The sequence below is a fragment of the Suricata suricatta genome, chromosome 4 (assembly GCF_006229205.1).
Source record: "Suricata suricatta isolate VVHF042 chromosome 4, meerkat_22Aug2017_6uvM2_HiC, whole genome shotgun sequence".
NCBI lineage: Eukaryota > Metazoa > Chordata > Mammalia > Carnivora > Herpestidae > Suricata > Suricata suricatta.
The window spans coordinates 22,356,272-22,372,098 of record NC_043703.1 but is presented as its reverse complement, the minus strand read 5'-3'; the positions used below and the strand labels follow the sequence as shown (position 1 = coordinate 22,372,098).

Sequence of the window (15,827 nt, the reverse complement as noted above, 5' to 3'; positions counted from 1 at the left end):
AGATCTGGGGCACCTGGGTGGCTCAGTCTGTTAAGCATCCAGCTTCGGAACAGGTCATGATCTCACGGTTCGTGGTTTGAGCCCCACGTCGGGGTCTGTGCTGAGAGCTAGCTCAGAGCCTGGAGCCTGCTTCCGATTCTGTGTCTCCCTCTCTCTCTGACCCTCCCCTGCTCATGCTGTCTGTCTCTCAAAAAATAAATTAAAAACATTGAAAAAGTTTTTAAAAAATCAAGATTCAAGCAAATTGGAAGTTGCACTGATATACAATGAGAAAAATGTAACTTCCATGTAAAACAAGAAAAAAAACTAGATTAATTATGTTTATTTTGTTTGTTTGTTTGCTAGAATGCCATTAGAATAAGGCGGGGGATGCTGAATTCAGAATTGACTTTGAATCTAGCAGTTAAAGAAAGAAACCACATTGGCCACTTAAGCAAATCATCAAACAGAGACTATCATAAAAATGTGTCTGGTAGTAAAAGTGAGAAGAAATAGAAAACCCAGATAAAACCCTCAAAGTTCTGAGTGATTATCACAAGTCATATGACCCATTAAGAGTTAAAGACCATCATTAGCTTTTTCAACTCTCAACTATTTCTAGTAGGGAAGCAAATCACACAAGGCAGATCCCATCATGACTGAAACATTTAAGCCTTTAAAATTTGTTACCCTTTGGGCCACCTGGGTGGCTCAGGCAGTTAAGGGTCAAACTTTGATTTCAGTTCAGGTCATGATCTCAGTGTTCTAAGTTCGAGCCTGGCATGGAACCCTGCCTGGAGCCCTCTATTGAGCCTCATATAGGGCTCTGTGCTGACAGTGTGGAGGCTACTTGGATTCTTCCTCTTTCTCCCTCTCTCTCTGTTCCATCCCAGTGCTCGCTCACTCTCTCTCTTTCTCTCAAAATAGATAAAGAAAGTTAAAAATAAATAAATAAAATTTGTTACACTTTGGAAACCATGATTTCTACATCATTAATCCAGACTCCCACTGGATTTAAGTTTTGAAGTTATATTTAATATGGAGAATACATAAACATGACTTCGTAAACAACTTTCTTTCATCTTGCTATAAGCCGAAGAATGAATATTATTACTTTAGGTGATTAACAATGAATAAAGGTTTAAAAATAATTACCCTACCCCAAAAGGAAGAATGTTCCTGAGGACATGTCTCTGTCTGCATTCGTGGATCCATTCCAAGGGTCCTCCAGGCATGGGAATATTTTAAGTCTTTCTAATACCTCTATGCACTTGATTGCAATCAGAACATATTGGCAAATACCCTAGTGAATAGAAGTAGTGCAATAACATGAAATCTCTTGCTTTGTTCTTGTCTTTAGAATGTATCTTTTAAAGTCATGCTTTGAAGGATCTATTAGTCATTATCTTGCTGAACTTTTTTAGTGGATAAATATATATAGCATCCTATGTGTACAAAGATTTTTCCCTTAATGAGTGTAACTTTCAAAAAACTTCTCGGGCACCTGGATGGCTCAGTTAAGCTTCCGACTTCGGCTCAGGTCATGATCTCACCATTCGTGGGTTTGAGCCCCCCTATCTGGCTCTGTGCTGACAGCTCAGAGCTTGAAGCCTGCTTCAGATTCTGTGTCTCCCTCTCTCTGCCCCCTTCCTACTCATGCTCTGTCTCTGTCTCTCTCAATAATACATAAACATTTAAAAACATTAAAAAAATAAAAAGAATTCTCATCTTTGTTCTTTCCAACCTTGGGCATTGATGGAGAAATTTAGGTTTTCAATGAACTTTTTTAACACATAATTGTTTATAAATTTCTATTAATATATGCAACAGTTTAAAAGAAAACCTGGTGATATGATTTCATAACAGACTCATCTTTAGTTTTCATACCACGCAGTAAAGCCCTTCCTCTCTTTATTAGCAGAAAGGCTTCTTATTCAAAACCAAGGAAATAATGTATAATTTGCTAGTATTGCAGACCCTTTCGTGCTGAAAACCAAAATATTTCATAGAACATTTAGGAATCACTAAAATAGTAGTAGGTAAAATAAAGAAAGTCCTTTCTAATTTGAAATATGTTTCTTCCTAACCCTGTGCATGGATCTGCATGGCATTCAGAAGACAGAATTAGATCACCTTGATGAATTCCATTTTCCTTGTGGAAATCTGCTGTGTCATTGATTCCATAATCAGAAAGAAGAAAAATAAATCACTTTCATTTGTAGTGAGTGGAAAATGAACTGCTGGAAAGGGAGAACTACTGGTCAGACTTAGGTTTGGACCCATGTCAGTCATACCCAAACACAGTATGGCCTTTTTGCAGATGGTGAACAAGACGTTTCTGTGTGAATAACAGACAGAAATCTCCTTCTCATGCATGTGCATAAGTGCACGTGTGTATTTGTGTTGATCCTGACTTGATTGGATTACAGATCATACTAATTGAAGAAAGCTCATTTAAAATGAGAGTTTTCATTTTATTTTTATTGTCGTGAGTGTTTTAATCTTCTTGAAAGGCACCAAAGAATAATTACCTTTGTGAACCAAAAATATACAAAACTGTACAGAATAAATAGTTCATAGAAATCTAGCTATACTTTCTTGTAAAATAAAGCTACATTGTCCCACTCTTGAGGCAACTAAAAATACTTACCCTTTGACATGCCTTTTGGTACTAATTTATGGAAACTATCAGTTTACATCAACAAAGATTTTTAAAAGCACAATTTTTCCTATTGTTTTACACCTGTGAATTATTACCTGCCACAAGAAACATATTTCTATTGTGGTCATTCAAATTTACAAAGGATTAATGCTATGAAAGAAACCAAGCTTAATTTATGCCCTAATCATATTTACAATTGACTATCAGTAGCATTTAAAAAATATTCCAAGAAGAAAACATGGACTTTGACATACCTTAGTTCACAGCAGCATTGACAATAAGATTGTCCACACAAAATGTGCAGAGAAACCAAAAAAGTTTGCTTATTCATCCACCTGCACTATTAATCACTCCTATTTTTTAATTCAGAAAGCATAGCAGTGGTATTTTTCTAACCCTCAAATGAAAACTTGGAAGTTTTGGACTTCTAATTCAGCCTTCTATTTTTTCTTTACTATTACTAGTGGTAATTTTAAAGTTTCAGTTCCTTTTGCCTTTATTGCAAGAAAATTAGGTGTATCTGACAATGTACATTTTTGTGGTATATACTGATTATATAAACAATATATTCCTTACATATTATAATAACTACATATACAGGTATGGTTTTTAAATGACAAAACCCAATTCTATTTCATCACTGGTAAAGTAATTCAGGAAAATAAGGGTTGCTTAAATACTCAACCCTCTTAGCTGTGCAAGAGGACTTTTCTGAAACACTTTTAAGTATATGGAGAAATATTACTATAATCCTTGGATGATTTAGATGCAAGGATTTATTTTATTGGGGGGTGGGCAAAATTGCCTGAAGACAACGCAATGGCTTCTCCCAACAATCCCTGAGTTTCTTTTTCTTCTTTTTTCCCATAGGATTACTGCTGTGCTTCAGTTCTGATTGATGACACACTCATGTAAGGCACTTATTTACAAGGTTTGGACTTAAGACAGAATCACAGCATTTCTGCAAAAGCCCTCAATCTCTCCATCTATGTTTGCTGCTCCAGGACTTCTAAGTAGTCAGGTTCAGCATGTAAGTTAGCTTTAAGTTCAAAATACTCATTTTTAGTCTGTTCCACTAGTACTTTCCTTGGCCTGGAGTACATTAAAGTCTCCATTAATTTTAACTCTTCATGGGCTCCAGGATAATGTACCTCCATGTCAGGCTGGAGTTGAGCAATGTTCTTCCTTAGGTATTCTGTGATTCCCAGTTGCTGGAGTTCTCTTTCTTTCTCTAAAATGTTCCTATATAATGAACTGGCATCCTGAAAAGATAAAAATTCAGTTGATTGGTCTGTGGTTTTGTATTTCACATTTGACCCCGTGAGTGGTGAATGATTTTCCCGTTCTAAAAGGCTTCTTTGGAGATGTTTTGTGTCACTTCCGTCTTTTTCATTCCTTTCTTCTTCCTCCTCCAAATGCTTTGGGCCAAAGGATGGACTTCTATAGACATGAACCATGGGACTCACCATGTGCTGCTCATAGAGTGATGCGGTGGGTCTTTCAGTAGTGTGGTGAGTTGTTTTATGGCCATACATACTGTATTGGAGATGGACCGGACTGCTGTCTCTCATCTGCTCATCTGCTTGTTTCTTTTTGTATCTTCTCCTGCGGTGGAGAACAAGAACCACTATCCCTGCAGCACAGAACACAATGGTTATGAACACAATCAGCAGTCCTAGTATTAGAACAGAGAGCGGTACAGCATCAGTAAGTGATCTCAAAATAGTATTGGCTGTAGTTGTGGTTGCGGGAGTGCTGACAATTATGTAACTAGTTTGAGTCGGCAGGGATGGGTTATTGACTAAGCCAGGGCAAAGAAGTTCACTAGTCAGTGCTTTTAATTCCTTTTTGTCCAGGTGCTCTGGAGAAGTGCAGAGGAGGTCATCTGTTACTGTGTTCTTACTTAGTTTTTGTAGCCACTGCTGCAATCCAACCAGGTCACAGGAGCAGTCCCAGGGATTGTCCTCAAGGTCAATCTGAGTCAATAAATCAAGGTCGTCCAAGATATTACTTACAGGGAGATGGGTAAACTGGTTTGTTTTCAGGTTTATCCTTGTTAGGGAAACCCCCGAAAAAATATGTGGTGGTAAAACTTGTAGGAGGTTGTTGTTTAAATAGAGAACTTTAAGTTTGGGCATTGGGTTAAAGGTTCCTGGCAGTATTTCCTTAACTGCATTGTATTCAAGATATAAGTATTCAAGATTGTGGAGACCAAGGAACATGCCTCTACTTAATTTGGTCAGATGGTTACCATTTAGATAGAGTTTTTGCAGTCTTGTCAAATTCATAAATGATCCTTCCTCAAGAACCTCAATACGGTTATTTCCCAAGTGAAGCATTTCCAAAGTGAAGTATTCCACTAGATCAGACTTCATTAACGTATGGATAATATTCCCTGCTAGAACAAGCTTTCTAGGATTATGTGGAGGAGGTTTTAGATCTGATAAGCTTTCAATATTGCGTTCTTGACAGTGTACTAGAAGTCCTGATGGGGATAGAACTTTGCAGTTACAGGGGATAGGACAGTAGGGTCCTGGAAGTTGAGTGAATGGCTTTGTAATATAGGGTATCAAAACTGGTACTTTGGTAGTTGGTTTTAAAAGAGGTGTGGTCTTGGTTGACAAGCGACTTTCGCTTATTGAAGACGTTGCTGCCAGATGTAATGATCCTGATGGATCCTCATGTTCTTCATACACTGGTGGGGTGGGGCAAATTGATTCCTTTTTCAGTCTGCTTAGTATACTTCCTTTGAAAAATGGAGGGCTGTTGCAGACGACATCACCAATTACAGACTGTGGAGGCATATTTTCCAACCAAATTTTTAGCTCTAATAAGTCACAATTACAGGTCCACTTATTGTCCTCCAACTGGAGGTCCAATATCCGGCCAATGTGTTCTAAAAAACCAACGTAAGGCAATGCTTGCAACTGATTCCCACGAAGATCTAGATGGGTTAAAGGAACGAACCGAAATACGTTTGGAGGAAGACTCTCAATAGCGTTGTCATTTAAAATTAACACTTTAAGTCTGTTGAGCTTGCTAAAGGCACTTGGTTCAATCACTGTAATGAAATTGTTATCTGCTTGTAGGAATTCCAGGTTTTCTAGTCCATGGAAAGTATCCTCTTTAAGAATTTCTAAGGAATTGTGATTGATATGAAGTTGCTTAAGAAGGCCAAGGCCATTAAATGCACCGGTCTCAATATCTGCAATATTGTTAAATCCAAGGTGTATTGAGATAGCATTGGTAAGCCCAGAAAAGTCATTTGTGTGAAGCATTGTCAAGCCATTATTTAATAAACTTAGGTGAAAAGGTCGTGATGGTGGCACACTTATTTGGGATAACTTCTCGATACCTTTATCTTCACAATTTATTAGCATTGTGCCATCTTTTTCCTCACAATTGCAAAGAGAATCACAAGAACCTCTGGCCAAGGACATTGGAGTTTGAGACTGTGAAGATATACAGGCAAGGAGAGATAAATATAAGAGGTGAATCCACAGCTTCATGTTGTCATGTGATGAAATCTGATTCTGTAAAACAAAATCCAATAGCAATGCACTTTAGTGGGCAGAGGGAGGGAGGAGATGAACCCAAAATAATAGGTTTTTCTCCAAAAGGAAAAAATATATATATTACCCTGAAAACTTCTGCAGCTACGTTATTTTTTTTCCCCTGAATACTATGACAAGCATGTTTTGCCTTACTTTGAACTTGCCCTGTGATTAAAATATAAAGTTTAGGACAAGGAGAATTTAAAGTATTATATCATCAGTGGTGTTCACATTTGCCAAATAAACTGCATTTTAATACATGAGAGAGGTGCTGCTTAATTGAACCATCGGTACTGTGAAATGATACAAAGGTGTATATTTGAGAAGAGGCTGATTTTTTTTTTACACAGAGTTGATGAATCTAAGGCTGAAGGATTACAACATAAGACAAATACATGTTCTTAGCCAGAAGCAGAGAAAACTGTAGGGAATGCAAAAATGTTAGAAAGAGTTAGAAAAAATGGATGTCTGTAGATATGTATTCACATACGCATAAATAACGCATTTCCTTTATTTAAATTTTTGAACTGGACATCACAATATAACAGGTAATACTTGTGCCTGTGTTTTAACCTGCTTTGATTTTTGGCTCATGATACTTATTAATTTTATTATCTTTTTAAAAATCATGAGGAAATTAAGTCTCTGATCATGTAAGATGGTAGTTCACTATAAAAAGAATTTCATTTTAACCTCTGCTGTCTAGAACAGTTTGTGTAGGCTTGATAGTATGAAATACATATGGTTAAGAGTCCTCATTAAAATCTCACTTGTCAGACTGTAAACTGAATTTCTAAAGGTAGGATATTTTCTGCTGCTTTTAAATTGTTATGTATGAGGTTACTATCATAAACCTGAAGAGGAAAAACTGAGCTTTAAAACACATCTCTAGCTGTTATAAAAGAATAAGCAATGCCTCATATAAACTTCCAGCAAATGACTTTCTAACAAGGTCTTAAAACAGGCTTTAGGGCACTGAATGTCATCACATAATTAAACAGTGGATCTCCTTTATAATAAGGCTTAGAGTCACCAACGATGAACTCTAAAGCCAACTGCACACTACTGAAACATTTGAAGATATCTCTCGTTTGGTAAACAGAAAATGACAGTTCAGGATAACCGCATCACATATTCTGGCTCCTTAAAAATTTAAGACATGCAACTGAAATAGCAATTTTTTTAAATGAAGATGCTAACTCTGAGACGGCAGCAGTGACAAGATAAAACATATAACTCTAATGGCATTTAGTGCATTTCTTTCCTTTAAATAGTGTATCTTAAATGTTATCTTAAATCTATATCAATTAAATTGAAAGGTAAATAAACACCATATCTCAGAACTCTTCAACTCTTCCAAATGACACCTGCTTTCATTTATTTTTAATGGGATGTGAACACTAACTTTGAACCCAATTAAAATTCACATTCAGATAGAACATCCCCAAACTCCAATCAAGAATCCTGAAAAAAATTTTTCATCCCATGAAAATACATTGCGTTATTGAAACCAGATATAGTATGAAGTTTCTGAATGGTAAAAGGCAGCTGAAGAAAGAGAACAGTATAGTGCCTTTCTATATCAAGGAAAAGTTAGCAGACTAAATGTTTCCCTGGGGAAATTGATTTTAAACAGCTCAGAGTCTATGTTTAGAATCCAACGGCTTGTAGTTGGAAGTCTTCAACTTGTGGATTAGCTTCCACAAACACTAAAAGTACTTCTTCATAGATTACTAAGAAAAAGTATTATTCATTTCACCAGTCACAGCATCTTGAGAAAACAATAAACAACTTCCAGATGACAGCCTCTGGTTATTTTTTTAAATCTTACATTCGTTTTTTGTTCTTCAAAATGTCCTAGGGAACAGTTTGTAAACTTTTCAGAAATGCACACAAATTTGAAGACGGGGTCCATACTGACAACATCCGATCCAATGTTAAAAAGGTCAAAAATACGTATTTTCAAGTCAGGAAATCAGAAAAGTAGCATACAAAATACAAAGAATCTTTTAATAGTCTGCTTATATTTTAAATTCAACAACTGTGTTTGGAAGTCCTCTCACCTTCAGAAGGCACACATACTTAGTTTCCAGTAACGCCCTGTATGCCATGGAAGAAACAGTAGCATCTTATATTATTTGTTCTGTACAGCCAGCTGTTGGGCTGTCTGCTGCCCAGAGAAAATAGGCATCTGCTACAGCATTGGTTGTGCCCAAGAGTAAGAATGAAACTGGATATCTTTTAATGCAAAGTTATTTTTTTAAAGGGCAAACATACAAATCGAATCACACTAAGATAATGCAAAAAGAGGTATTCGGAAAGCCTGAAAACATTCATCTTACCTGTAAAGCAGAGACTTCCTGACGTTATCTGTAATGCACAGCTGGAAGAGATGTTCAAAGTAAATTCAGCTTCCTTATTAAAAAAAGAAAACAGCAACCACCACGCACTTTCTTCTCAAATTTCACTTTTTGGCAGGTCCCATTGCTTCATAAAGTTAAAAACCTCTGCTTGAAGACTAAATGCTGAGCATTTCATTGAAAGTATTTCAGGCAGAGCGCATGCTAGATCATCCTGAAGCTGTTGCCTTTTTTCCCCAATTAAAATTCACGGCATACTTCACAGCTATGCTGACTTTTTTGCATATAGTTAACCATTTGCAAGCTGCTGAGCGCAGGAAATAAACAAGATGTTTCACAGAGCTGGGATTGATCTGTCTTGCTTTCTTAGGTTGTAGATCCAAGCAGCAGCAGCGGTCTCTTTCCTCCCTTTCTAGTCTTTCTTGTTAGCTCAGTTTGTTATTAGTCAGATTGCCAAGGGCTGGGAGGTAGGCGTAAATAAAGAGACTTCTTGGCTTTTGACTCAGCCTTTAAGCCCTTCCCTAACAGAGCGCTTTACCCTGCCCGTGTCTTTTAACACAAGAGACAGCTCCACCTTGGGACTGCTCAACTCCTCCTCTTTCTGCAAATGGCCTTTCCCTCCCTTTCAATAACAGACAGAGTGCAAGTAAATTCTGACGCGAATAAGGATGTATCGTTTTAAACGTTGTGTAAAAGCTAAATAACACATTATGTTAAATTCGCAGCTAGCACAGTGCAGTACTGTTTGCACACACATGTGCAGAAAAGCTGCAAGCATGTGGCCTGTAGAATAGTTGCTTCAGGTTTGGTTTTGCTTTTTTTGTTGTTTGTTTGTTTGTTACTGGTATTTATGGTTGAAACGGTGCACTAATTATTAAAATGTTCCCATGAACTACTTTCCTGCAGTATTTGCATTTTTGTATTCACCATTTAGTTTTTTTAAAGCCTCATGTCAGAGACTCTCGTATACTTCATTATTTCTTTCCCTACAGCTAATATTCAGTGGTGAGACGAGAAATAAGGTTCTTTTGCAGTTAAGATAATATTTATTTGGAATGGAAATATGATTACTAGAAAACATATCCGAGAAACATTATTACAGATTGTTGTTGTTAATTGGACATTGCTTGTCACTCTCCAAAACATGAAATGATATCTTGTCAGTAAAATGAAACAAGTTGAATGAGTATGTAGAAATTACAATATCCTGATTTTTATGGTACTAGCTGGAGAGAGCATTTTTTTCCTAAAAAGGCTCTATTTATAAAGCTACCTGTTTCTTCAACTCTCAAAAGTTTCTGAATCCTCACTAATAAAACTCTCAACTGTCAGATTCCTTATTTCCCAAAATGCCTGTGTTTTAAAAACTCATTCCTTCTACCTGCATTCTAAGATCCTGAACTTCTTCACATCCAAAATGAATGTATTAGGGACTATTATTTATTCACTTTGAAATAGTCTATGTTTAGAAACACCCTTCACTATAGGTTCTAGAGTGTGCCTGTGTAATATTAGGTCTCATTTCAGGGGAAAAAATAAAAAGAGACTACTTTTCAAAAAGAGGTTTTTATGTAGGTTAAATCATCAAAATGGGAGAATATCAGATTAGATTATCATTTAATGACCGTCTGCAGTTATGCATTCAAATTCATAGAATTTTCATATTCTTAGTGTGGCATAGTTGCTCTAAAAGATATGGAATTTGAAGCAGTTTTTAATATTCTCACATTCCTTTATATTCTTTCACTCATTAAGTGCCTCATCTATTTTCATGACATTGTGTGTTTTAAGATGATATAGAGATCATGATACAGGTAGGGGGTGGGAAAGATGATAAAGATAAGGAATGAGAGACTAAAGGAAATAAGAGAAAATGAAGGTCAGGAATTAATCTCAGACCCAATTTGCTGCTCGCTGATGGCCAGGTTACATTAGCTTCACTCAATCTAATGATTTAGATAGGTAGGGACAACAGGAAGTTAGAATCAATGGGAAAACAAGGAACTAGAATAACTTCCTCCTAGCACCGTACACACAATTCCTTTCATTTCAGAAGCGACACCACGGGAGAAATGTTCTGGAAGCACAGTCTGTGGAGGTTCAAACAGCCTGTGGTTCAAACAGACGTGTGGACAAGTAGAACTGAATTCCTTATAGATCGACACAGATTTCTCTCATTTCCTCCAATTCGATTATGTGTCTGTTTTATCCATAATGTACACCTAGTAGATATTTCAAGTTATTTATCTCAAATCCTGTATCTACATATGACATGTTGTCCTCGTACGTAAATTATTGGTCAATCCAATGGTAAAGGAAGAAAAGAAGTAATTACAGCCCCTTTTAATTATTATTCTTTGCTTTTTCCTAGATTTTGAGTGGGAAATACAAAGAATGGCTTGGTAAAGAATTGTTTGAGAAGCATTCTGTAACTTTGAACTTAGTTCAAAGGAATATTGATAAAGAATCACTCAACATTATCTTAAACTCAATAGTAAAAATATATGTAATAGTGCACGTAAAATGATTATGGCTAAATCCATTGTTCTCCAGATTTTGTTAATGGTAATTCCCAGTTATTTCACTAAATCAATCATGCTGCCATTCTTTACAAATTGCTTGCGGCAGAACGTGTTATTGATTATTGGACAACATTTAACTTAACATTATTTTAAATTTCCAATTGTTACACAGAAAAATACTTTCCTAGTTTATCTTTCTCCAAGTTTTAACAATAGATTCACTAAGTGATTATAACAAATACTAGATTTTATTAATCTTTCCACATAATTTACCTCAGTGACTCCATATTGGATGATGTTGAAAAGCAATCAATCATTTTTAATCACATAGTCTACCTTATGTTTTATTGTGACTTTTAACTGCTTCTTAGAATGTGGATCTTCAGGGGCAAACATGAAAGTTCTGATTACAGTGAAAATACCAAGCAGCCAGAAGAAATAAACCTACCTTTGTTAGTCATTTTAGAGCAGTGTGTACATAAGGTAGCACAGTGCACAATCGTAATATTAAGACTCAGGAGAATGCCTTCCCTTTTCTGCTCACACGGATGGGGAATGGGTAGGGTGGGGAATCATTTTACATATCTGATGGTGACAAAGGCCAGATGCAAGAATATTTTATGGAATTTGTTGGATTGAGAGTGCATGCGAGACAAATAGAATGTTCAGATCAACAGTAAGCAATGGAAAGAGGAAAGAAAAATTAGTGACAGTGAAAGAGATTGATTCATGCTGTATAGAACTAGCTCTACAACAGAGCAGCGCCTTTGTCAGTGCCACATTTAAGAGGCAAAATGAAAATATATGTCTGATTGATTTTAACACAAGAATCTGGAAGACTTGAAGAGAAAGGTCCTTACACTGTGGTGTAGATTGAGGAATATCGACATAATCTGAAGGTAGAAAGTATAACCTGTGGTTTCCCTTTGTGGATTATAATACTATAGGTGGATTTTAAATATTCATTTCTGACTTTATTCTCTGAAGAGATATTTAAACAAGGAAATCATACCAAATTAGTGTCACTTTGAAACTATGTATATAATTATTAAAAAAAATACTCAAAACAAATTCTTGAATAATAGCATTACTGTGGGCTGTGTCTGCTACGTACTTTTAGAGAATTACAATGAAGCTCAAGATAATGTTATTTAAATTTAATATTACAGAATTTGTGAATAACGTCTAAATTTGCAGGCGTGTAGAGAACGTGTACACTAGTTTTACAAACCTTAATGAAGATGTTTCCTGTTTCTTATGTTAAGCTAAAAGTTGTCTTTAAAATTGTATATACTTTTGAAAATGTGTATGTTGCATTGTAAAACCCTAAAGGAAAACCCTAAAAGAAATAAGAAAAGTTAAATCTACTAACAATCCCAGAGATTAACCTCAACTCAGATATTTGTTATTTTGTATTCCTATCCTGTTCATTGTGCACAGAATTAATACCTCTTATAAAATTTTTAAAAATCTTTAAAAATAATAATGGGGCAAAGTCTACTTAAAATGTATAATTGGACGAATTTACACAAGTCTTATTCATCAAAGATAATAATTAAAGGATGTTGTCTTTTATCTTTCATAATGCTACGCTATACAGTAACCTTTGAATTTGCTTCCCAAATCTTGAACTTAGGGTTCTCTCTCTCTTTTTTTTTAAATTTTTTAATGTTTATTCATTGTTTTGATAGATAGACAGAGTGTAAGTGGGGGAGGGGAAGAGAGTAAGGGAGACACAGAATCTGAAGGAGGTTCCAGGCTCTGAGCTGTCAGCGCAAAGCCCGATGGGCAGCTCGAACTCAGGAACTGTTGAGATCATGACCTGAGCCAAAGTAGGATGTTAACCGATTGAGTCACTCAAGTGCCGCTTAGAGTTCTCTTTAAAGCTTCACTGGAAGAGAAGCCTGAAGCAATTTACTACCTTTACTTTTTTCTTGGTATGTTAAAAGAATCTGAACATAATGATCATGGATACTTTATCTTCTGACAACATACAATTTAACTAAAGGAATATGACCTTTTTATAAAGAATAGAAAATTTCTCACCTTTTAGCAATAACATCTCTGTACAGGAGGACATTTGCGTATATCCATCATGAATAATGACTTCATTTAGGGATGCAAATTATTTTCAATGTTTTAATCTTGTAATTGTAATATTTAGTCATTTTCCCAAATACGCTATCAGTTTTATTTAGTTTAATGCATTATTTCAGTAAGATAAATATCATAACCATGAATATCTTATATCTATATGTCACTATCTCTATGTCTACATATAAATATGCATTTAGATCATCTCTATGGAGATCCATATAGTGGGATGAAAGTAATAATTTTACAAACCTAACATCGGTTAGTTGACACAGAAATTTAAGTACCAAACTTTACAGTGAAAAGTCTATATGTCTTAGAGGGAGTTTATATGATAGATATAATATTTTATATCTATCACACATAAGTGGTTTGGGAAACTTTCCTTTTGCATTGAATCTTTAATAAAAAGGTTAATTTGTTATTTAAATCTTAAATTTCCTTCACGGTCAATTTGATTGGAGAGCAAAGGCATAAAACTAATAATGGAATTGCTTTATTCTAAGAGAGCTTTTACAATCATACTTCCTGTTTTGATTTGAAATCTCTTGACACAAAGGAACTCTCTGATACCATGATTTCACCTGGCAAAACCTAAGCAAAACAAAACAAAAGTTTTCTCCGGGAAACTTGGATAAGAAATTCTCTGTCTTCATACAAAGCATATTTGTGATTTCATAAAATTCCTTACTTCAAATAAATTATATATACATTTAGGTATCTATGCCTATGTATAGATATTTATTTATCTATGTGTATAGATGGTTAGGTAGATACAACTAAAAATGTTGATGAATGTTTTACAATGAATAATGAGTAGTATGCAAGAGAACAAGCGCCAGTGTAGTAATGGTGGACTGGGAGTTATTTTGATGGTAACTCCGCTAGGGAAGGCTGTTATCTACTTTATATCTTTTCTATAGTCCTATAGAGTGAGTTACACATAGGAAACACTCAAATAAGCAGTTAGTCAAGTTTAATAATGTCTTGTCTTTCTCACTCTCATATAATTCTAAGACACTTACTGTTCTTAGGGATGCATATCTATTTTTTTTTAATTTTTGTCCATATAATAAAAACTAATCATAAAGATCAAGATTGAAAATTTTAAAAATTCGATCCCCTGGATCTTTCCAAATATTGCTGTTTGACAGTTATTATAATACAATCTGTGTGACCAGATCCCTTGGTTCCTGCATGATTAACAAGGACGCCAGACAAATACCACAGAGGCAACTAAGCATGAGAGCTCAGCGTGGTGGATCACCTGCAGAGGATTTGACATTTCTGAATGTCTTTCTATTGCCCATCGCAGTTTGGACTTCACTGAGTCTCCTTATCACCTACTGCTGTGCCATGAGCAATGCAAACTTACTCAAACAGTTTCAATTCCTAATTGTGGTATTCACCCGTTTTTACAAAACTTGTCAGTTTCATTAAGTTCAATGTATTATTTCAGTAAGATAAGGCTGTACATATCATGGGCATGAATATCATGCATATATGTATATTTATTTGATTATGCTTCAAAATCATCTATATGGAGATGATCTCCATATTGTGGAATGAAAGTAGCACCCTTACCAATTTAGGATTGATCAGTTCACATGGAAATTTAAAGACCAAATTTTACAGGTAATTGGATAAAAATAAAATATTTTGTTACAATTGGATCCATATTCTGTAAAGAAAGGAAATAATAGACAAAGAAACACATGTTTACTGAGAAATGTAAGTGCATAGTTCAATAAGTGATTCAGAAATTATTTTAGTTTTTATTATATTTACTTGGTAACAAAGGGATTAATATAAAAAGATAGTTACTGAGCTATTACTGTCATCACTGGAGTGTTAACATTAATCGAGAAAGTGAATAAATCATTAATGGCAGATGTTACTGACTAATGTTGGCTGTTTTTGTTAACAGGAATCTTGCTGGACACTACAAAACAAAGTAAGGGATATTGCATTTTGATATATAACATTTTAAAGAGTATAGTGTAGCATAGAGAATAAGCTTTTGAGTTGTAAATAAGTCACTTAGATGCCCAGAGTTGTTCCTTCAGAATATTCAATGTATTAAAAAATATATTTATTTCTTACCTGTATATCTACATGAAGATAAATATGGATATTTTTATTAATATAATTATCCTTTTGATGATTTTACTGTCTACGTCTCACCTATACTAATCTTTAATCTTTCCCGAAATAATTGTTGCCTCCTTATGTTACCTCCTTCAATACTGTATATATCCCATATACTATGACATGTTTAAGAAAATAAGGGCAATATTATTTATAATTTTCGGGTTTCCCAACATTGTAATAGGACATAGAGCATTGTGCTATATAATAAATATATGAATGAAATATCAATAGCAATAAAATTATAATAAAAATTAATACCTAATAATCAAATGACTAAGTGGACAGATATCCTTTGTTGTTTCTTTGGGGGAAGGAAAGGGAGTTGACAATTAATGTCAAGTTAATTTTGGATGTATCATACCGGATTTTCCTAAGCAATCTAAAAATTCAAGCCTCAGAAAGCACTCATTTGAACTAAAGGCTTTCCATTCCCCCCTCAAAGACAATTAAGTTTAAAGTCACATGAAACAGTAAGATAAATATTCCTCAAAATATTTATAGTCTT

The 15,827-nt window shown here is 35.0% G+C and overlaps 1 protein-coding gene across 1 annotated transcript; it reads right to left on the bottom strand.

Annotated features, from left to right (window-relative positions):
• Window positions 1-3,399: 3,399 nt before the first annotated feature.
• Window positions 3,400-9,012, bottom strand: SLITRK6 (SLIT and NTRK like family member 6). Its single transcript, XM_029938423.1, has 2 exons — window positions 8,538-9,012; window positions 3,400-6,174 (listed from the first exon to the last, which is right to left on the bottom strand). Exon 2 carries the CDS (start codon window positions 6,148-6,150, stop codon window positions 3,628-3,630), a length of 2,523 nt encoding a protein of 840 aa, XP_029794283.1. The 5' UTR covers window positions 6,151-6,174; window positions 8,538-9,012; the 3' UTR covers window positions 3,400-3,627.
• Between the last annotated feature and the right edge of the window lie 6,815 nt (window positions 9,013-15,827).